At 33.6% G+C, this 24,808-nt stretch overlaps 2 protein-coding genes across 5 annotated transcripts in view; one reads left to right on the top strand and one right to left on the bottom strand.

Moving 5' to 3' along the window:
- Window positions 1-17,030, top strand: part of LOC126777826 (latrophilin Cirl) — a 286,910-nt gene extending 269,880 nt beyond the window's left edge. The window contains exons 3-24 of one of the 4 annotated variants that reach the window (XM_050501011.1): window positions 755-944; window positions 3,837-3,943; window positions 4,069-4,277; window positions 4,401-4,554; window positions 4,801-4,929; window positions 5,224-5,365; window positions 5,734-5,894; window positions 6,379-6,486; window positions 6,713-6,843; window positions 6,961-7,120; window positions 7,515-7,682; window positions 7,766-7,888; window positions 8,265-8,446; window positions 8,676-8,803; window positions 9,224-9,449; window positions 9,664-9,829; window positions 10,067-10,281; window positions 11,112-11,209; window positions 11,515-11,683; window positions 11,916-12,095; window positions 13,644-13,937; window positions 14,993-17,030. In XM_050501011.1, the coding sequence (XP_050356968.1) occupies window positions 755-944; window positions 3,837-3,943; window positions 4,069-4,277; window positions 4,401-4,554; window positions 4,801-4,929; window positions 5,224-5,365; window positions 5,734-5,894; window positions 6,379-6,486; window positions 6,713-6,843; window positions 6,961-7,120; window positions 7,515-7,682; window positions 7,766-7,888; window positions 8,265-8,446; window positions 8,676-8,803; window positions 9,224-9,449; window positions 9,664-9,829; window positions 10,067-10,281; window positions 11,112-11,209; window positions 11,515-11,683; window positions 11,916-12,095; window positions 13,644-13,937; window positions 14,993-15,838 (4,286 nt within the window). In that variant the 3' untranslated portion in view covers window positions 15,839-17,030. Of the gene's footprint in view, window positions 1-754; window positions 945-3,836; window positions 3,944-4,068; window positions 4,278-4,400; window positions 4,555-4,797; window positions 4,930-5,223; window positions 5,366-5,733; window positions 5,895-6,378; window positions 6,487-6,712; window positions 6,844-6,960; window positions 7,121-7,514; window positions 7,683-7,765; window positions 7,889-8,264; window positions 8,447-8,675; window positions 8,804-9,223; window positions 9,450-9,663; window positions 9,830-10,066; window positions 10,282-11,111; window positions 11,210-11,514; window positions 11,684-11,915; window positions 12,096-12,592; window positions 12,957-13,643; window positions 13,938-14,992 lie in introns of all 4 variants that reach the window. The other 3 variants (XM_050501010.1, XM_050501013.1, XM_050501012.1) reach the window with 3 other exon arrangements.
- A 1,397-nt stretch (window positions 17,031-18,427) lies between these two features.
- Window positions 18,428-23,851, bottom strand: LOC126777952 (growth/differentiation factor 8-like; the record flags this gene model as incomplete). Its single annotated transcript, XM_050501275.1, has 2 exons — window positions 18,428-19,736; window positions 23,387-23,851. Coding segments are annotated over 2 exons (849 nt in total), but the record flags the coding sequence as incomplete, so codon positions are not given.
- Between the last annotated feature and the right edge of the window lie 957 nt (window positions 23,852-24,808).

Here is a 24,808-nt window from a genome sequence, read left to right as displayed (position 1 = left end):
GTGTAATTATCTACATAAGTATGTATTTACAAAAGAAAAGTAGTATATGTAGTATATCAGTTGTCTGGTTTCCATACAAGTTCTGCTTAGCTTGGGATCAGATGGCCGTGTGTGAATAATGTCCCAGGATATTATTATTTTATAATATAGTGTTACGTTTGTTGTTAATATCAACATTTAATTACAAATTGCACTAGATTATAGTAAAATTGCACCTGAAATAAGACGTTATTTATCTTGTACCATAAACTGGCTCAAATACTGTTCAAACTGGAACATTGCGAAACACATTATTACAATTTTTTTTTAGAATATTTGTCAAGTGGTCCAGACAGTTTGAACAAAGCATTACTCACAGTCTCAGGTTCGATGCTTACCCCTTGGGCTAATGTTGTCCCCACTCCTAACACAAGCTGGACGTTTATTGAATTGGAGGGGGAAATAGGAATATTAGTAATTCCTTAAATTAAATAAAAATCTCTTGTAAGTCTTCGTGTATCAAATATTTGTGTACTACATATTTTTCATTCAAGTAATCTTAAATAATAAGAATTCTTAAATCGACATATTCATATTAAATGATACAATATATATATATATATGTATTTCTTATTATTATTATATTCCTTTACGTGTATGTGTTCAGAAAAAAAGGCATTTATTCACAAAAAAATATCAGAACCAATCGAAACTCATTAAATTTAAATGTAAAGCTACCAAATTAAAAAGTCTGATATATTTATATTTCTTTCAGAACCGAGATACGAAACAGCGTACGCTTGTGAAGGGAAGACTCTGAAAATCGGTTGCAGCGAAGGTTCAGTCATTCATCTCATCAGGGCGAACTATGGCAGGTTCTCGATCACCATCTGCAATGACCACGGCAATACCGACTGGAGTGTGAACTGCATGAGCACGAGGAGTTTACGGGTTTTACACAGCAGGTATACATTTCTTTGTCATTACATTGCTGTATAATTGAGGATTAACGGCGTCCGTAATGGTTAGATCTTTTTAATTACCTCAAATTAACATTCATTCTATACTTTTAAACCAAAAACTAGGAACATTATATATATATGTATAAGATATATGTAATTTGACGAGCCGGTTGGCGTGGTTGGTAGAACACTTAGCCTTTCACGCCGAAGGTTGTGGGTTCGATTCCCACCCAGGACAGACATTTGTGTGCACGAACATGTCTGTTTGTCCTGAGTCTGGGTGTAATAAAAAAAAAAAGTAGTATATGTAGTATATCAGTTGTCTGGTTTCCATAGCACAAGCTTTGTACAAGCTTAATTTGGGATCAGATGGCGGTGTGTGAAAAATGTCTCAGGATATTATTATTATTATAGATATATAACTTAATTTTTGTATATCCAATTTATGATGTGAATAACAGCTAGACATATGTAATACAGACAAACAGATATAAAAGTACATATATATATTTAGTATATCTACATATACTCAATAGTATTTCCACGAAATCAGATAATATTGCAATAAGACAAGAATGCAATCTTAAAATAATAGATAGATATCATCTATTGTGATCTAATATAAATCTCACGTAGTTAATCAAAAAGCCGATATCTCTGTCTCGCTCATTGTTCTTTTATTGCCTTTGTACCGTAGACAAAGGTCGATTGTATTAATGTTAATTAATTATTACTGTTTTATATAACCAATGCACTGTTGTATGGCTTTTGTTATATACATATATTTGTATATAAACCTATTCCACCAAAACATAACTTGTTGCATTCATTGTCGAAATGTATTAATTAATTAGGCAATTAAATGGCTGCCTCGTTGGTATAGTGGCTAGGTATAAGGCCACAGATCCCGAGGTCGTGGGTTATGCACGTAAAGCCGTTGGTCCTGCGTCTGAACTCTTTTCGGTCGTGTCCGACTGTCCCATCGGATTACGAGAATAAGGGAGAGCACCTGTAGTAATAAAGATAAAAAAAGATATTAAGATGGAAAAAGATTTTTCATTTCAGTGTACAAATGCAAGATGAGGCAGAATCTAGTCAATATCACGCCAGCTATCAATATATACAATTATTATGAATGCATTTTTTTATTAATTAAGATTATCAAAGGCGTTCTAAATTTAAACTATTGAAACGTTATCAGTTATATTATTACTTATTTAAATCAATGTGAATGAGACCTTATTCAAATTGCAATTTTAGCTAAAATAATACTTGCAACTATATCGGGATTAAATGTCTATATTGCGGTTTAATTTGTTACGTTGGTATTATTGCGGTAATGGAATTGTTGGTTACATTGTGTAGACGTGGCTTTATTCTGACCACAGACAAATAATAAGATTTACCAAACGATTGCGCTTGTTTAATCACTAGCCAGTTTCGTTCGAGACTATTATAAATATTACCTGTCATTAACAATGTTAGTTTCTCTCTTACTACAAAGTGTACTTAAAATTTGTGATAGTTCTTGAAAACATCTACAGCCAAATACCTCTGAGCTATTGAGCCTAAATACCATAAAGCTTATTTCAATCTAATCCACGTTATCTTAATATCGGACGCTCTTCTGGTATCTAATTAAAATATGTGCGAGATGTTTAAATCTACTTAGGTAGAGATCAGATATTCACGTGATCTAGCAACATCCATATCACCTCAGAAAACACAACAATTTATTCAAATCAATTTTTAAATATGAAACATGAAACGTACCCTTGTATAAATGTCTCACACAGCTATGATAAAAAAAACTGTCAATATAATCTTATATAGGACCCTTGGAAGCGCTACGCATTTTTGGAAATAAAATAAATTTAAAAATATCCAAAATAAACTATCCAAATAAATCTCGATATTAAACATTATTGATGTTCAATAAAAAAAATACAAAGTGAAGTGATTGGTGAATCGGAACCTCGTCACTGGTTTTAATTGAGACTACAAGTAATCAGTTAAATATATGCTTTATTTGCTTATAAGGTATATTGTTCCCGGTAATGAAGTAAAACAACGTAAGGAAAATTGTATGTGAAGCCGGGCTTAGCTTCAAACATCAAATTAAAACAATATCGCTTCTATCTTGGCTTTGACATTGGTTTTTTTATTCATTGTAAAATGACCTTACAAAATATACAGGTCAAATTAAGTTACCGTTTTTTATAAAGTCCATAAAGAACAAATCGTATAACACGATGTCAATGATTATCCCAGCGTCGGTGACGCCGAAAATTAAATATTCTCCCAACTTTATCACGTTACCCGACAGATTGCCAATAAAATACCCCTCACTCGTGTAAACGACGCCTAAATTGATTGTTGATAAATGACGCGCCCTGTAATTATGCTGTTGATAGTTTATTTCCAAATTACAAAATCATTTGCTCGTGAAAATAAATCAGTAAGTATGGGACGTCGTTACTTTGTATATTGTTTTTCTTTCTAGCTTAAGTTATATTAGGATTACATTAGGACTGTTGATTTAAACCAATTAAGGAAAATTACAATTCAGTTAAACAGCTGACATTTTGCAGAAAACAGATTTAGAGAACGTCTTATTCAAGAGTTATATTCGTGGTAATATTTCTCTCGTAGTCGATCTAAAATATAATATCTCGTGTAGATATTTTTTATTTTCTTAATTTCCGATCTTCAATAAACTAGTCTTATTAATCTCCTTCATAATTCCCTGAAAGGAGATAAGATTTTTATAACCCAACTAATTATATTTACTGGCTGTTATTTTTTTTGAATTTTCAAATAACTACGTCACATTTATCATTCTTTTTGAAGTAACATCTATTGAAATAATTTTACCATAAATATTCTTGGTTTCAGATGTAGCATGCACCAAAATTGCAGTATATTAGCAAGTACAAACATGTTCGGTGACCCATGTCCGAACACGCTTAAATATTTAGAAGCCCACTACCAGTGCGTACCAGGTAAGACATAACAAGTTATTCATGACGTAACAAGATTAATCAACTTGACAGGAACTTAGTTACTATGTCTTAAGTGATTATGATATGAATTGAATAATAACATTGAATAAATCTGTATTTTCTAGCATCCACAACTAGTACAACAACAAGGCCATCACCGCCATGGCTGATAACCTCCCAACCAACCGTCTGGAGGTCTACTGCACCCCCGATACCTAAAAGCCCGGTGCTTACTCAACAAGAGAAGAAGAAGCCCACAGTTATTACGCCACCGACATTTAGACCTCATATTACCCTGCCACCCGAAGTACAGCTAGGAAACATTGGCACTAAGGTACACTATAAGCATATTTATAAATATCTTGACTATTTTCATGAGTTAACAATCGTTTTGTTCTTTCATTATTATTGCAATTTGTTTCACATATTTTTCAATCTATTCAATATTTTATTATAGAAAACAACAACAAGACAACCAGACTCATCATCTGAAAGGGAACCACCACAAAGTACCTTAGACAAAATACCAGAGATAAAAGAAGAAACGCCTAAGGTTATTGAACCAGAAAGTCCTAAGATGGATAAACCCAAAGAAAAGGACGATGAAACTTGTAAGTATTCAACAGCATTACGATAACCGACTGAACAAAACAATCTACGTAGTGTACTGTCTGTCTGACTGTCTTGTGTTCAAAACCCAAATCGGATCTCTCCGGTCGTGTCGGGTTGCCGTTCCATCGGATTATGAGAGTGAATCTGTGTTTGTCTGTGTGGTCGAAATCGATCGAGATATTTATCTGCGTATTATATGCTAAATAATTAATATGACTAAGTTGGAGTTATAATATTTGCAGCAGCAGTTACTGATGAGACTCTACACTGGGCTCCTAAAGATGAAGATTCTGATCCGACATCGCCTATCCATATGCTTCCTAAAGAAAACCGTCCTGACCCGGATGGTATTGATGATTTCGATAAAGCATTTTGTAAGTGTAATCATTAATATTACTATAAATAAGTGGGCTATTTTATTAGTTTTAAGGCATTAGCAGTAGTGTGCAATTTTTAATACTTCTTCAAAAATTATGGATCAGAAACGATCTTGCAACATAAATATTAAAGTGAAATATTGGATTTTAATTTTAATTATATAAACTTTTTGGAAGATACAAATATTAGAATTAAATTTTGTATAATTAATTTTGGAATAAACAAAAAAGACGTTAAATTAGTATAAAGAGTAATTGTATATGATGATAATGGGTATTATCCTCTTTTAGCAACAAGTGCAACCCCGTCGTTGGGAAGAAGAGCGTACTGTCCTCAAATCAATGCTCGTGGTCTTCATTGGAACTGGACTATGGCTGGAACATACGCAGTCCAACCTTGTCCAGGTGGTGCCACTGGATTGGCCAGATGGAAGTAAGTATTTAGAGACATATATAAATAGACATGAAATACTTTTTTAGACGAGATGGCCCAGTGGTGAGAATATATCAATCTTTAATGAAGGGTATAAACGCGGGCGAGCGCCGCTGTGTTACATCATGTGCTTAATTTATATTTATAATTCATCTCGTGCTCGGCGGTAAAGGAAAACACCGTGAGAAAACTTCCACGTGTCGAATTGAAATATGTCACGTATGTACCCAACAAGCAGCTTGAGGCTCCAAATATTCTCCTCAAAATAAAATTAAAGCAGGCCTTAATTCATCAGTGGAATATTTACTACTTTACTTTTTTAGAAAACCAATTAAAAATGTAGTTTTTAAACTTTTTTAAATTTTCAGATGTACTCTAACAAATCACCAGCATGTGGAAGAAGAACGTCCAAGACGACGAAGTTCAGGCTTACAGTCGGGAGAGAACTATCATGATCTCGGTTTAGACCAGCCGAATGACAGACAAATGCAACTTATCCGAAGATTAGGATCCGAAGCCTTATTGAAAGGTAAATAATAAATATTATGATATATATTTATATGGAGTTTTGGAAGGATTTCGGTTTAATCTTTATGAAGATAGGTCAGACATAACCAAGTAACTGGAACGTGTTGATCTTAACCGAATATTGCAGATTTACACCCGGGCTATCATACGTTTTATATGCTTAATGATACATTCGTTTTTATAATTAATCTCGTGTCGAAGGTTGTGAAGGAAAACTTTTTGACGTAACCTGTATGAGTTAGATGAACTTCTGCCACTTAAGAATATAAACCCGCATTGGAGCGGCGTGGTACAATAAGTTTCAAACCTTGTCTTGAAGAGGAGATGAGCTATTTCTCAGAAATTGGACATTTACATTTATATTATTTGGTTACTGACCTGTTTCCTGGGTATATAACAGTGCCTCAATAAACATACCATGTAACGTTATATTTTTATCTTTATATATATATTTGTACAATTATATATATTATATTTGAATTCAGGTCGTGATGGAGATTCATCTGAACATCTTATTGACTATCGTGGTACGGCGAGTATGTCTGATACACAAGTCAACCACAATCTGGTTGTCAATGGTGATTTGATGTACTGTAAGTATTATATATGTTAAATTTTTCAACTTCATATAATTGAAGACGTTGATATAAAACATGACAAATAATATCAAATTAAATAACAGTTATAACATGATTATAATAAAGGAAACATATTGAAAGACTTTAACGACTAGAAAAAAACAATATGTTTTTTTGAGTAAAATGTTCCAAATATCTAGTTTAAAAATAAACTTGTAATGTGTTTTTTTTTATATTTTAGCTGATGCAATACCTGAGTGGCATGGTGCTACACCGGATCTTAGTGAATGTAGGTCTGTTTGGCTAAACAGCCTGGAAGCGAGAGTCAGAGAAGGTGAATCCTTGCTCAGCATCAGCAATGACTTGGCGCAGGTATTTTATTTAACTGACAAGTTTTTTCTTCTCTTCTCCTTACAAAGAGTATAAATCAAAAAGTGTGGTAAATAATATGGTATTCAATAGATATACTTACATATAAAATTGTTCAAGGTTACCTCTTCAAAGACTCTTTACGGTGGTGATATGATGACGACAACCAGCATAATGAAGAAATTGGCGCAACGGATGTCACAAAACGTCCAAACGTTTCCCGATCCGAGGCAGAAGGAAGCCATCGTCACAGATATGCTACTTGGAGTTATTAAGACAGGTAAGTCGTTAATATTCGTTCAACTAATTTTAAAATCAATGTTTGAAAGGAATTAAATCCAAGAATAACTGCTTAGGACATTTCATTATTATACTGAACAAGTAAAGATTTCTTGGTAACAATATAAACAACCGGTACTCTGAAATTAATAAATGCAATTATCTAATTGGTGGAATCTACGTTCCGATCTGATATGCTTACATTTAATTTATTATTCTAAAATGACGTTTCTTCTTGTATAAATTAAACAATTTTAATAGAAATTAATAATGTTGTAACAATGAGCAGGAAAGGTATAGCTAAAGTATACTCGGATATTTAATCGTAGAATTTAATCAACTAACGTTTTAAGCAATTATAGATTTTAAAATTAGTATTTTTCATTTGATTTAAGGTTCAAATCTGCTTGAAGAAAGTCAACGTGCGTCCTGGTCGGATTTGAGTGCTGATGCTCAAAATCGAGTTGCAAGTGCACTTCTAACTCAGTTAGAAGAACACGCCTTTCTATTAGCCGACGCAGTCACTAAGGAAAAAACGATTTTGCAAATTGTGAAAAATATTTGTAAGTTACCGAAATAAATAATTTGATCTTAATGGACTTTTATAAAAAGAATTTTATTTTTTAACCCCAAAACTTAATTCTAGGTCTATCCGTGCGAGTCCTTGAAGTGAAGAATGTTGAAGATGAAACATTCCCTTCGGTGATTGCGCAGGAGCAGTGGAAAGCTTCCGAAGATACCATTACTATACCAAAGGCTGCTTTATTAGGTATGTTTAAATATAGTTCAGGTTCATCAACAATTCATAGACAATTCATAGACAATTTTATGATTATTTATGTAAAATCTTAAATTATATTATGATAGCGTGTAATATCATGTCGTTAGAAAAACAAAAAAATTCACAGAAATCCCGTTGAGTTTTTTTCGCCGGTATTTTGTTTTTAAAATCGGTGGTAGTTTTAAATTTAATTATTAATAAAAAAATAGAGTTTTGTTTAAATTATTTTTAACACGCCATAATCATCTGGCGATTATAATGCAGTACTTAAAGATACATTTATGCACACAGAATCAAATTAATAGCATTTGTTAATAATTAATTTCCATTACTTTTATATGAAATACTGTTTTATAAATTTCAGAAAATCATCAAGTCGACCTGGTCCGGATAGTTTTCTTCGCGTTTGATCGCTTAGAAGAAATTCTTCCACCGACATTTGGAAAGAATCCCGAATTTGCTGCCTATTCCACCGACTCTGGAACATCAACTAGTATTAATTCTGAAAAAGAAAAGAAGAACGTCACTCGTGTTTTAAACTCTAAGGTAAGTTATGAATTTTAAATAAACTCGAATATAAAGGAGGTATATATATTTCAATTAATAACAGGTATAGGTTTTTTTAATGTAATAATGGTTTTTATTTCAATTGTGATACCTGAAATAAATATATACAAGCACATCAAACTACTAAATCAATCAAAGTAATGCAAAGATACGCCAAAAGATAACACGTTTGTGGAGATTGGATCACATAGTTTTTTTTTCCTTTCAGGTCATATCAGCAAGTCTGGGCAATGGTAGACACATACAGCTGTCCCAAATGGTGCGCCTAACTATGAAACATTTGAAAACTGAAAATGTCACCAATCCCTCATGTGTGTTTTGGGATTACACATTGCAGTGAGTTATTATTATTAACAAATTTAAATTATAAAATTAATTTAAAATACAGTAAAAGTTTTAGGTTGCCACGGATTGGTAATGTTTGTCAAAGAAAATATTTTTTTTATAAAAAAGATAAGGTAGGTGGACTGGCAAAAAGGCCACCTTATGTCGCCCACGCGACGTCGCCCATAGATATGGGCGCTGTCAGAAATATAATTAGAATTCCTTACATCACCATTGCACTATGACGTTATGTCCCTTGTGCCAGTAGTTACACTGGCTCACTCACACTTCAAACCGGAACACAAAAATACTAAATATTGCTGTTTAGTGAAATATCTGATGTGTAGGTGGTACTGGTTTGCACAAAGCCCAATCACCAAAAAACTAAATTATTACACTATAAAACTGTAATTGACTACATTCATTTCACAGCGGCTGGTCTTCTGAAGGTTGTCAAGTAGAATGGTCGAACGCAAGTCACACTGGTTGCGCGTGCTCTCACCTTACCAACTTCGCGATACTCATGGACGTCCATGGCGTCTCCCTTGGTGCAACTCACGAGATGGCATTACGTTTGCTGACGTTCATCGGTTGCGCGATATCAGCGGTTGCGCTACTGGCAGCTATACTGGTGTTCCAGTGTTTCAGGAATATGAAGGTAAACATTTATTATCTGTGTCCTATTTAAAGTCTTTATGAAAAATGTTATTAAAAACAGATTCAATAATCACTTCCACAAAAAAAAAATCCTTTGTCATAACTATCTTTCAAAGTCAACAAAATTAAATTAAAAACTCCTTGCGCATATATTTATTCTGTGAAAAATTTAATTAATATTTTACTATAAAGCGTTTCTCCTAATTCTTTTTCAGTCGGATCGCGTGCTTATACACAAGAACTTGTGCGTCTGTTTGCTCATCGCAGAAATAGTATTCATGGCTGGCATAGACAAAACGCAAAATCAAATACTGTGTGGCGTCGTTGCTGGACTATTACACTACTTCTTCTTAGCCGCCTTCGCTTGGATGTTTCTAGAAGGTATGTTTCATTTTACCTCGATTAAAAGCAGCTATCATATACTTTTATAAATTATAAAAATGTATCCTGTAATTTTTTAAAAACATTAATCGATAATAGATATCGATCGCTTTACCATAAACTCAATGATTATGTAAAATATACATATACATTACTAACCTATCAGTTAAAAGTATTCACTTTGTATCTAATTAAATAATTGAGAAACGCTAATGTAACGGTACGCGCGCTCGGCAGGCTTCCAGCTGTACGCCATGCTGCAGGAGGTGTTCGAGCCGGAGCGGCCGCGCGCGCGCTGGTACTGCGCCGGCGCGTACGCCGCGCCCGCGCTGGTGGTGCTGGTGTCGGCCGCCTGCTTCCCGGCCGGCTACGGCACCGCGCAGCACTGCTGGCTCACCACCGACCACCTCTTCGTGCTCACCTTCGTCGTGCCCGCCGCCGTCGTGCTGGGAGTGAGTTTCGTTCGAACTTGCGATGATGGCCCTTGGATTACTCTTTCGATAATTGATTTTTAATCTGCATACTAGTAATAATAATAATAATAATTTTATTTAAAAACCATCATATTACATAAGAAACAAAATGTGAACGATAATAATTGCTATAGTGTAAAACTGATGCGGTTATTAACGCCCGCAAACGAAGCGTCAATGCTGTTGTTTGTTAAACATTTGACTTGCACAAAAAGAAATAAAAAAAAAATACACGATAGAATTAAATTTAAAATATTACAAAATTACGACACTTTAAACAAATTCAACGAATGATAACATTTAAGATTTAGACAAAACATTGTGAATAAAATTTCTCATATTACTGTTTGTGTTTGAATTGAATAAGTTAAATTGAATAAGTTACATAATTAATGAAATTACTCCAGAGCTCGTTAATCTAAAGCCAAATCTCACATTCAGATCAATGCAAGCACCATTGTGTTTTCAAATTGTATATTGTGTTTAGCTGCCCACTAAATTTTTTTAGTTTTTTACATACTTTATTTTTCACCAACGCCCATAGACATTGGCATTGTATGAAATATTAACTTGGGAACTAAGATGTTATGTCCCTTGTGCCTGTAATTACACCGGCTCACTCACCCTTCAAACCGGAACAAAACAATACCAAGTACTGCTGTTTTGCGGTAGAATATCTGATGAGTGGGTGGTACCTACCCAGACGAGCTTGCGCAAAGCTCTACCACCAGAATGTTTTTGCAACTGTGTAAGTAGTACAAAACTGCGAGCGCATTCGTTTTCACGTGCAACTTTTTTTTTCATTTCAGTTCAATTGGGTGTTTTTGAGTATGGTCATCTACATGATGTGCCGTCACTCGACTGTATCTGTGAAGACTAAGGAAAATAACAAGCTATACAAAATAAGGTATGATAAAAATCTAATAACCGATTTACTAACTCTACGCTGAACGCTTCGGAAATATCAACAATTAAATATACATATATAAATTCGTTAAAATATATAAGTACCTATAATCCTATGCGACTCGCAAGCCAGGTTTTGTATGTTGATGGAACTACACCTCACATAGCTACACAAACGACAATAATAAATGTAAAAAAATACTGAATTACTGAATCGGATGAATGTTGCGCAAACGCATATAATTCTCATACACAAAATCAATTCTTTCTTTCGTATAAACATTTTTTTTTCAATCTTGTTTCCAGGGTATGGCTTAACAGTTCGATAGTACTGGCCATTCTTCTCGGACTTACATGGACGTTTGGACTGTTGTATTTGAACGAGCAGAGTGTGGGCGTGGCCTACGCGTTCACTATATTGAATTCGCTGCAAGGACTCTTCATATTCATCTTCCATTGCTTACAAAATGAAATCGTAAGTTCATATAAAACTATCCAAATATTGAATTAAATTTTAGTTCGGAAAATTCAAACTAGATGGCGTTGTTTTTATTCGAAATGGTATTTTTATATATATTTCAATTGGCCAGATTTAGTTTGTTTCAGTTTTTTTTTGACTTATATTGTGTGTGTGTGTGTTTTCTTAGCTGCTTAGTTTTTAATACAATTTTGCGATGCATGCAATGAACGTGACCACGCCCCCGCAGTTCCAGAAGGAGGTCGCGCGCCTGTGCCGCCGCCACCCGTGGCTGTCGTGCTGCCTGTCGCTGGCCGCCGCGCCGCCCTCCTCCAACCACGTGGACACGCGCCAGGGCTCCGTCAAGAGTCGCCGCTACCACCAGGGGCCGCCCGACGGCGACGACGTCATCGACCCGCGTGACGTCACGGTGAGTGTCTGCGCGCGCTCTGCTGGTGGAGGGCATTCGTTAAGTCGAAACTTTATTTTTGTATCCAATCGTCCATATTATAAACTTAGTTGATCTAGAAAAATCTGAATGGTGGTAAGTTGCACGATTGGTATAGAGTTGAATTAAACACTTACCGGACAATATTCTACTTGTAAGCAATTCTTGCGTCTTAATTTGAACAAAACAGATCGCTGTCACGTAAGTCTGTCATGAAAAAGGTATAAGGGAATTAGATAAAAAGGTATTTCCACGGATTTAGTTAAAATCTTCAGAAACTAAAATTTTTTATGTGTCTGTAATTTTAATAATTATTTAACAAACACAAACATTTAATTACAAACACATAAGCTTGTTATAGAACATAATTATATAATTAATGAGGTGATAGATTTAACCTTTAAATGCTTTATTTATGTATTATGGGATATAAAAGTAAAAAAAAACAATAAAGCTATATTAAAATATTCTTGCAACAGAATTCGGCGAGTACTTCCATGACAGCGTCGACAACAAGCAACGTCGTTATCAACAATCTCAATGTAGTCGTCAATAACAACAATCACAACAATAACAATGTGATCAACAATGCGTCTGTCGCGTCCCTTGCTGCCGCTGCCGCAGCTCACAGCTATCACTCGCATAGGAACCGTAGAAATTCTCAGGATAACCAAAACTTTGGACCTTCTACCAATTTTGGTCCCACTCTCAATGCGACCGGACCTAATTTCTCTCACAACATCCCCGAAAGAGAACCTCCAGCCCCCATGTCCCATCTACGGAACCCATTGAACGCTGGCAGCGGCAGATACCCGCAAGGATACCGACAAAATGTCCAACAAGGTTCGTACGTATTCCGTATATAGAGATAGGATTATTCAATAAATGATTTTATTTTAAATAAACCACCAAATACACCACTCTGGCTTTCAATCATGACTAAAATTAAAGACAGCTCAATTTTTGTTGTTATTTTGTTTAACGTTTTATATTTTGTGTTTATTCTGTGTCACTAACAATATATTTATGTCCGGAATTAAAGATAGAATTTCGATAAACGAATACGCGGTGACAACGGTAAGTCGATATGTTTTATTTTATTATATAGTGAATTCTTAACCGCAACTAATGCTTTCAGATTACTCATAAATACTAACAAACTTCTATCACAATTAACATTTAGTGGTGTGGTGGTTTTAGATAAATGTAGTATGCATCCGCTAAATGGTTTTCAAGTATTTTAATATCGCTTATAAAATATTAAAATACGTAATCCATTCAGGAGAGTAAAAAATTTAGATTCAAAAAAATCCTATCTCTAGAATTCGCAATGCGTACGATCTTGAACTACGCTATCTATGGTTGTTTATCTCTCGTATCTATACTTAGATGAACGTCTTCTCTTTCAGCATATCTTCCGTATCTTTCAAAAATGGTCGTAAATATTTATAATATATTATTTTAATGTTATTATTATGTATTATGTGTATGTAGATAAATCTTTATGCAATCTTTCCAACCATATGACAGAGTTACAACTTACAACCCGATGTGTCTCGCTGGAACCTGCGACCGACCGCTCCGATATACGTACCCAACGAAGACGTAAGGAACCCTCGCGCGCCAACGCCGCAAAACATCCCTCATAGCTCGTCTCACTCGCATAGCATCGCTTCGATGCATAGCTACAGAAACAATATCGAAGTTCCGAACGATTACCAGAACGTTCGGTCGCGGTCGCCATCTTGTTACTCGAACAAAATGGCGGCTTCGATTGGCACGAACGAATGGACGCTCATGGCGAATACGGGCAATGTGTGGAAGGTGAGGGGAGGGCGACACTACTAGAGTGATTTTCGATTAGTTTCATCGCTTTGGTAAGATCTCAGAGTATCCTCGAACACTACGACAATTCAGGTTATTTATCGACGATGTCTGGAGTTCTAATTACTTCGATGTTTAAAATAATATAATTATGGTTTTAATAAAAGTTTCCCAGCAATATGATATATGATATCTGTTTTTTTTTTCTAGTGATGTACCGACAGCAGAATAAATTTATTAAGTAATTTAGCAAAGTGTAGAATTAATTATATTCAATTATGTGAATACTGTATGTATTACTATTAATTACAATTTTGTATTTATTTATATGAAGCCTTTCAGGTGATGGTTTGGATTAAAGAGATCTTACTTAAGTGTAAATTAACTGCATGGAACCTAACATAGCGTGCATTGCATGATTCACCTCGATACGCACAAACTCAGTAGCCCATCCCACCTCCTTCTAATTATATTCTCATAAAAACTACGAGTACATTATCTATGCACCCGTCAAATCGACAAATATTATTGTTATTAATATCTATTTCATTATTTTGTCAAGCCTTATATATTACCAGTGTACATAACACATTATGTTTCATTAATGGACATAACCTCTATGGAGAGTCTTTTTCTATTAGAAATTAGTTTAAACATATTTTTTTATATGCTAGAAATCTAAACGATCCGACGGAATTTAAAACCATACAACTTCTAGATCTGTAGATAATTAATCACAAATCATTTTTCTTACCATTCTATACCAACATTAGTGTCAGAATTTGATTATATATTTTGTTTAATTATTTTAATTAATTAAAGCTAAACAACGCTACTAATATAATAAAAATATAAGCTATAAAATATCATCGGAGGGTAGTATCCGAGTAAAAGAAAAACTCATCGTTTTTGGTAGCTAAAAACTTGAGCTGTCTTTGGACTTTACTTTACTTTTGGACTTTGTTTTCCTAGATGTCGCTTCTATCATTCTTGATATTTTCAATAACACCTTTGTACTTGTTGAAATTTATTATAATTTTGTTTTTATTTCACAGAACACTTCTTCTAAACATCATTCGGTGAACGCGTCGACCCTACCTCACCACGATACTCTCTCGCGTCAAATGGCTCAACAGAGTCATATTCACAGTCCTTATCCTGAATGCGACGGTCAACTGGCCCCTGGCTCCCCAAGGCACGTAATAAAGGATGAAGAAAGTCCATTACATCACTCACAAGGCTATCAGACCACGAGGAGCTACAACCATGATTTCAGAAATCCTCACGTCTTCATGTCCCAGCAGTCCCCTGGTAGCCAGGAAATGATATTTCGTAAGCACTACAAGGATGAGAATCGACGCAAACACCATCACCATCACGGGAGCCAGAATGTGAACCACACGTATTCGGAGATAGCTTCCCAGCAAGGAAGGATATATAGACGAGGATCCGAAGAGTTTCGAGTTATCCAGGACGATCCTGTTTACGAGGAAATTGAACGTAACGAGACGCTTATGTCTGATATGTCTGATGATAATTCCGGACCAGATAATTGCCGACAGAACCCTGGTCACCACGGATCCACCAGTTCTAAATTCTTCGGGGATCATCGACCTCTAATCTCGTATAGTCCAGGAGATAGACATCATCATGAGCAGGAGCATTATGGGAAATACGGAAAATGGGACACTTTGGAAAGGGCATATGACCCGAGACACGCATATGAAAGCGGCAGACTGATGCACCCATATCACCAGCCCCAGGAAAACAATATGAGGGCGTTGGCAGCCGTTCTCAACGGAGAGAACAACGTGGTGTGTCACTTGGAACCTCACAATTCCTACGACGTGTATCAGCCGCAAGCTGGCAACCCAAGAACTGTTTCACAGCCCAGTTTCTAAATATCTGATGTTTGGATCCGATCGGTGTCGTTTAATTTCGAGTGATAGTGATTTCGATGACTTTTAAGACTTGCAGATATTGTACAGATATAGCGAATGAATTTTTCTAAGAATGTAGGCATAGAAATTTTAGTGTCACAATCATGTGATAGCGTTTATGTAGAAACTTGCCATAACGTGGACTTTACATAACATATATTATATTTATAGACGGTTAGATTAAAACGTAAGTTTATCACTTTTTCCACTGTGATCCTTTTTAAATGTAACGGCTCAAGTTCAGTGTTACGTTCAGTGTTACGACCACGTTTCATTTGTGTCGCTGTTCGTAGCGATTTTGTATATACTTAGCGTTTAGTAATAGATTTGTATAACTTCCTGTGTGACCTTACTATTTCTATCGGATATTCGGTTGAGATCATGGCATTCTTTCAATATCGCATTTTTTAATTATTAGGTTTAAAAATCTGTGATGTTTCATTTGTAAGGTTAAGTTTTTTTTTACGCATTCGACAATTATTATATAACACTGCCATACTTTGCGCTGGTTTTTATAGCTTTTTCTCGATGACATCGTGCTGCATCATTACCTCTTTCAAATGGAACTCCAAAATCCATCCAACCTATTATAGACTGACACTACTCAATGTTGTGCACATTCAGAAAATTAGCATAGTGTAATACTTAAAGTAATCTTACTGTTTCCGTTAAAACGTTTCGTTTTAATGCCATGAACTTATTTTATATCAATAAAATAAGGAATTGTTTTTAGAATTGATACAGGTACAATAATAGGACAAAAAAGCGTTAATTTCTTGTATATTTTGGATCGATTAAGCAATATATTTAGACTGAAGTATTTAATAAACTGTTGGCTTATTTCTTGTAACACAATTATTTATATATCTTATCGTAGCCAACATTTATGAAATACTTTTAGAAGAAATATGATAAAAAAAAATACGTGGGGACATTTATTTTTTCTAATTGGGTATACTAGTCCAACTCCCACTTTCGTAAATGTAATTGTACATGAATCTTTGTCTATTTCTGTTATATATTTTTGTTTTGATTGTATTTTAATAACGTTGAGTATATTAATGTAAAGTAGGAAAAACAGAATGTGTAAATAATTTAAAGTTTATATAAATAAAGAGTGGCTGTTCTGAGAGAACGACCGCCAACGGAACAATGTTTTTTATTATTCCTTAATCAGCACAGATAATAAATCATAAATAACAAAAACAATACACAAAAAAAAAATCTATAAAAACACTACACAACACATTGTTAATTTATTTTTTGTTTCATAAATAAATATAAAGGTTATTTCAAATTAAAATTTTGAACACCATATTCTGTTACGATAGCTTAAGATTTTTTTTTTTTTATATTTTAAGCACAGATCTCATATTTTTATTATGGAGTATGTCTGATAAATTTTGCTTTTAAATTATTTTTGATGTCTTTAAAAAAACTTATTTGTTTTGAATATTAATCCTACAGACACTAGTGATTATTATAAAATATTAAATAAAAAAAACTTATGGAGAAACATTTAAGAAATTTAAACATATGTTGCAAGTTCCGTATCAAATACATAGGTATCCAGCATAAAAACACACAACCTAATCAGCTTTCAGCTAAACACAACTCAATTAGTAGGCAAGGTAAAATACAAATACTGTGTATATATTAAATATCTACCAGGTTTTTCGAAGTTTTATTAAAACAATAAGCTCATGCAAGCAAATTGGTCACCCAGAACTATATGCGTTCGTACTCATATAAGATTACTTCATTAAATTAAATGAGAATAATTCCTAAAAGCACACACACACTCTCTTCCTCCCACGCGGTTGAAGCTGCGAGCGGAAACTATAAAAGAAATAAAAGGACGTATAAATTACAACAAAACCATTTGTATATGAATTGAAAATTTATTTCATAGATCAATTATGACAAGTGTTTGTTAGTTAAATTTTGACAATAATTATCGATTTACGGTATATACGGAACGGTAACTTAACGCTAAAATGTTTGTAAAGAAACATTACATAAACGCAATTCAAAAAACCTCAAAAGCGACAGGAGATCTTTTACAAGGCATTTAGTTAAACGGTTGCCTCAAAATGAGATCCAATTTTGAAAAATTCTATATCCAACCTTTTTTCTAAAACTTACGAACGAAATTTAAAAAAAAAATTATCTCTCTTTCCTTCAACATAATACGCTTAAACATTTCAATGGGTAGGTACTGGAAAATAATTAAAAAAACATACATTTAAGCACCACCCGCTAAACCTAGTAAAACCCACTTTTTTATAAAAAATATAATTTCGATCGAGATCCAAACAATGTAGAGAGAATTTTTTACGAAATACGTTACATTTAGAAATACATCAAATTACATAAACTATCTACTTAAAATTAGAATTTGATAAATTTCGTAAATAAACTGCTACCAATTATATTTTATCTGTAGAGACCATATGATAAACGCATAAAAAATCTATTCTCTTTGCAAAGACGTTTTCGAATATCTGTAATTTTTTAACATTAATGCTTTTATATTTTGCAAAGTATGTATATATTAAGTATATATATATAATTGATGGTATATTTTGTTTTTTTTTTAATCATACCGTGTCTATGGATAAAATGTCATTGGCGGACACTTTGTTTACGACCACCTAACTAACAAGGTGACAGATTAAAAAGATACGAAAGTTAACATCACAGGCACAAAAAAATATTAAATAAAAAAAATGTAAAACAATGCTGATTGTGTTAGTTCGTAAACCTTTGTGCAATTCCTTTGATGATTGCTAAAGAATCTTTGTACGGTTCTCATTAACATATCCTATTGTTGGTCCATAGTTCAACGCACCATCGATGATGATTTTAATGTATTTATATCACACACTGCATTCAAATTAAAACAAATATTGTGCCCGTGTTACATTTTTGCTACTTACAATTGAAAAGGTATCTTACTAACTAAATTTTAATTATGATCTAATTTCGAAAATAAATGCCATTTTAAAAGAAAATGTGAAAATGTAAATTGAAATGACAATACCTCACGTATTTTTAAGGAATATTAAAAAAGATAAAGGACATATAAAAATATACTTAATTTTCAATGTACCCTTAAATATATGTATATAAAGCCAGTATAAATAATTAATCAACTACAAAAATACATAAACTAAAAATATATAAGTAGATTATAACGATTGATTGATTCGACATGATTTTAAAATAATATTATGTTGTACAAATGAAATCTAAAAATCTGATAGATGAAATGAAGTTTAAACTAGATGTTACTACGGTAATAAATGTACATAGTCACACTCACGGCACACAGCACAAGGGTTCGCAGTCTTCAAACGAATGTATCACAATAGAAAACACTACACTTAAAGCCCCAAGTAATTAATTATACGAAAGAAGAAACAACCAAAAGATCTTCGAACGTCCAATGTTACGTCATCGTTGAATGCTGTTGCTATGAGCAGCCGCAGCTCTCGACGACCATGCCAGGAATAGTTCCGTAGATGATGTTCAAATCGTGGTCGAAGTACAGCATAGATATACTGCTCATTCTTCTCGGGGCGCAGCACGGGCCACCACTGCCTTGGGGTGCGGCCAAATGAACTAAATGAGTGTGGGGATATTTCTGCAGGAAACTGTACGGGCATTCGCCGCTGCAGTAGTTGGCGTCGTACTGCTTGGGGGCGATGATCCAGTCCCAGCCAAACTCTTCGAAGTTGACAGAGAGTGGGTATCTACAGCATCTAGCTTCTTTGGAGTTTTCCGTGCAGTCCATCCCTATCATTCTCCGGGTTCTCTTATGCGAATTGTCTCTTAGGCTTACTTCTATATATGGCATCTGCAACAAAAATGTGTTGTCTAATTAAGAACATAAAAACTGTTAATATATACAGAGATTCTATTTTAATATTATATTTTTCTAAAATGTAATCTCGAAGGTGTTTATTTAAAGATTCTGTAAACTTTTTTTAGAATACATCAAAAAATAATATAATATATATAAAAAAATACAATAGCCTATACAAAAATATCTTATTATACATTCCTAAAAAGTTATTTTTGCTGTCATAATATAAAAACTTAATATATTTTTAAAAAATAATAATTTTAAACCAATTAATACTCATTAAAACTTTTAAATAACGAGAATTAAAAGTATTTATCGTAAAATTAAGTGCAATTACCAATAATTTTAACTTAAATAGGTTATCGCAATTTTTTTTTGCGTTTAAAAATTATAGTCTTTGAATAATCAAACCACATTTACGTCATACGTTTGTTGTTACAACTTCCTTATTTATTTTAAACGCAATTTAAAATATTCCTCAAAACTTTCTTTTGTTCTTTCATAGCCTTCATTGTTCCTTACAAGTTATTTTGAATGAATACTTGTATTGCTGTGTTCCAGTTTAAAAGGTGAGCATGCTAGTTTAATTACAGTTACAAAGGCAATAAGTTCTTAATCCCATGAAGAAGCACGTTACCAGTTGCTACAAAATAAACATTTTGGAATTAACAAGGGGTGGCTCGAAAATTAAATGAATAACATAAACATGAGAATTAAAACAATGTTCATTAAATTTCAATTTAATTTATTTCCATTATTAATAATAAAATATATATTTTAAGTAATTCAAAAACAAAATGTAACAAATTCAGTACTTAAATGTAAAATGTGTAGAAATGTATGTACATTTGAAGAGCTGAGCCTTTAATTAGTACTGATACAACATAGTTCTCTGGCAAAACTCTAGATAATTAGCTAAAATGGTCAATCATTTCATATAAGTCAAGTTGATTCAGTTATACAGCGTTTGAGGATAAGGTCCGCCAGGCCGATTTCGGCCACGGCGGCCAATCTCAAGAGAGATAAGCCAACTGCGCCGCACATATTGTAGTACACAAATGTGTGCGCAAATACAGGTGCACTCTCTATTCTCTAGCTCTCATAATCCGATGGCGGCAATCCAACACGACCGGAAGAAGAAGCGAGTTCAGGCGCAGTAACAACGGCTTTACGTGCATTCCGAGGCACGAGAGTGTACACACTTCCAACTTCCAGACCCCGGGCTGCTACTAATAATTTTCTGACAGAAAAACCCAATAACTTTTTATTGGCCCGACCTGGGAATTTAACCCAGCACCTACGGGCCTTATATCTAGTAGCCACTAGACCAACGAGGCAGTTAAAAAGCTTTTTGCCTCGTTTGCACTTTGAGGCTAAAAAGTCTGCTTAGTGGTGACTTCGCGGATGTGAATACGGCTTACCTTGTATACTCACTAGATAAAATATAGTTATTTCCTTAGTATAATGTACAGTATTGAATCGGGGGTAATACAGCCAATATCTACACAATTTTTATCATGCAGAAGAGTGCTGTTCGAGCAATATAATGCTTAAGCAAAATTAAGGTAATAGAAATGTACACAGTAGCTTCTCAATATGTATTGACAGTGTAACATAAAAGATTTTTCTTAAAATTGTGACGAACGTACTTTATTATATACAAGGACCAAACATACTTCACTACCTCTGTTATCCGACTACACAGGATGAGTTATTCTTAAGTGTGACAGTGATACGCTTGTACAACAGAATCCCGTAATAATTTTCTTTCCGTAGATATTTCTACTTCTGCTTTAAAAAGTAATAAAAAAGACGTATATCTGTCTGACTGGAATATCCAGTCAGGATTATCTTATTGACAATCATGATTGAGCTTAGCGAAAAAGTATAATTTGTTTTACGAGTATAAACTTTCAATTTTTTATTTTATAGGTAGAGTCTGTCTACATATAGAATAGGCAAATGGATCACCTGGTGTGAACACACCACCGTCCATAGACATTGGCGATGCTAAAAATATTAACCATTCCTTACATCGCTAATGCGTCACCAACCTTGGGAACGAAGATATGATGTCCCTTGTACCTTGTTAGTTACACTGGTTCACTCACCCTTCAAAACCGGAACACAACAATACTAAATATTGCTGTTTAGCGGCAGAATATCTGAGAACATTCATATCACACCCTTTCAAGACAAACCGATAACTACTTTACGAAAATGAAAAAAAATTACAGTGTTGCAAATATAAGAAACACATGGCTTATTAGCAACAAAATTAATATGTTCTTGCATTTTCTTATATTCTTGATAAATATTTAATTATATAATAACATGTGATTAAAAATAATAACAAAGTCTTAAACGATATCTTTCGGTAACAGATTAATTATGTTAAAAGTGGCGATTTTATCTCACAATAAATTTTGAGGTAAGCATCTCGAATGCGAATATGACCGTGTTTAAAAAATAACTCGATTCACTTAGCTTTAATGATTTTAATTATAGATAACAGTATACTGTTATCTTTTGATTAATAACTACTTATAAACAATGGTTATATTCATTTGATTTTTTTAATTAATTACATGTATACATACTAAAAAATATATTACATTATATCAATTGAAAATTTAATTTTAATTTTTTAAATATTATTTTAGAGCTTTGAGTTTTTTTAAGATGCCAACATAGGTAACCTAATGAAAACTCTTATGTTTTTAATATTAGGATGAAAAAGGTAGCTCAACACACATATTTTGAATATTATATTTATGTATATATCTGTAACGTATTCAAACTTATATACTTAAAAGTAGACGTTAACGATTAATAATTAAAAATTTCTTAATATATAAAAGCATTTTTTTTTTCAAACGCAATTTCTATCGTCTACAGATAACGTCAATTGACGCGTTAGTCAGGCAAGAAATCAAACGCACTGCATAAAATTAAAGAAAATTAACATAAACTAACGTACTTATTCGCGAGCGTACTTCTTATATATATTTAATTAGTCTTAATTAGTCTTCTAGTTCTCCTTGACGGCACAAAAATACAATCGTCTTCTGATCACGTCTATTGACCCAGATATTGACCTGTTAATGGGTCAATTCGATATAAAGAGGCAGATATTAAAAATTCAAGCTCCAAAAATGAATTTATGAGTTTTTTATCATCATTATCTCGTATGTTAAAATTGAAATATATTGAGAACAGTGAAATGATTCATCATTAAAACCTCATCATATATCAATTTATTTTAATTTAAACAAGTCATACCCTTGAACAATTTCATTTTTTTGCATAAAAGTATAGTTACATATATAGTAGTATGTATTACTGCTGTGTTAAGGCTTCCTCCCTTTGATGAACACTTGGAACTTAAGTCATCAAACTGTTCCAATGCAATCCGCATTGGAACAGTTTGATATCGATACACATAGGCACACTTTCGATATATCATAAGGATTTATTTGAAATTGTGCGAGTTTAAATAGAATAGTTAGTAAGTACCACCACACGCACAGACATTGGCCCTGTAAGATATTTCAACCTTACTCCGCCGTCATTGAACCTATCCAAAGGGGCTTACAAAAAATCCCAACATGGATTACTTGGATAAAACAAATTCCACTCACCAATGCATTATTTGATTCTGAACTCGGATGCGGCACAACCAAGCTTATCCTATTCTTCGAGTCTTGTACTCTCACTACTATCGCTAGATTCTCTCTCGGCAACCTGAAGAATTCCGCGACCATATTCGTCACGTTAACCTTCATCCACTTCCCAACCTTCAAATCCTTTCTCGTCAACTTGATCGAACTCTCCGTGTACAGTACAGATGCTTTATTCCCTTGACTATTACGTGTTACTCTATTTACTTGAAGATTAATAGTAAAATGATCATCAGTTATGGTAACGTTATGTCTAGGCTCCAATTCCTGAACGTGAAGGTTCAAGATTGCTTCATCGACTTCATTCTGAAGTACTTTGTTGGTGAACCGGAAGTTGATCACTTTGAGACCCTTGAAGTGATTGTGACGCCTAGTATCTGGAATTTTAAGACGTCGAATTAAGGAGTATGAATAGTTAAAGACTTGTCATATATTAATATAACTATACATAACATGATATTTGGTAAATTATAGTCAAATTCGATATTGCCCATTGATTTTGTTAATATACAAGATTTTAACGTGTACGTTTTTAAACGAATTCTTTAAAACTTTTCTTAAGCTAATGAGTAGTTTGACCTCAATAGTATAAACAGAAGTAGTTTCCTTATTTAATAACATTGCAAACACCATCCAGACTCTAGCAGAAATTCGTGGAGTTATAGTAATTAGAGCCGCCACTCAAAATACTATAACCATGTCTGTTTTTCATCACCTTTCATACATTTTGCAAATGCTATAAAACAATTAAACCACCTCCGATAAGGTCTTATACATTTTTAATGTAATATAAGTAATGTATTATGATTTATTGATAAAAATATATTTATATAAAATATATTGTTTTATGAGAAAACGTCATGCTGGTCACATCCATGGCTATCTCGGAGCTTGATCGACCTGAAACAAAAAAAAATAACTATAAATATCCCATAAATAGAAGCGAGATAAAAAATATGCAATAATTTTGCAAATATCAAAACGATATAGATATTTCGATCAGCGGTTAAGCAAGTGAGAAATAGCTTTGTACAAACTATTAACAATATTTAGTTGTTACGAAAGATCTTTGGAACGCTAGTTTCCTGGATTCTCATCTAATACGATATATCTGATCAAGTTCCAATCCAAAAGTTCGCGAACTAGGCAGGTGTTAAAAGATGTTTAAAAATAACGAGTTCGTTCATCCAATGCAGAAGGCCAAAGCCACCCACCTCGAAGTAATGGCGTAATTTTTCGCAAACTATTTAAAAGTGATCACGCATACAGATAACAGATATTTATCTTGTTTTGACATAATGTTTACAAATCCATCGTCGACTGTTTAGGATTAAGTTTGAATATGTTTGTTTCTGCAATCACTCTTGGGGCTATTTGAAACAA

The sequence above is a fragment of the Nymphalis io genome, chromosome 24 (assembly GCF_905147045.1).
Source record: "Nymphalis io chromosome 24, ilAglIoxx1.1, whole genome shotgun sequence".
NCBI lineage: Eukaryota > Metazoa > Arthropoda > Insecta > Lepidoptera > Nymphalidae > Nymphalis > Nymphalis io.
Note: the sequence above shows the minus strand (reverse complement) of the source record. Positions and strands in the feature narration are given on the sequence as shown.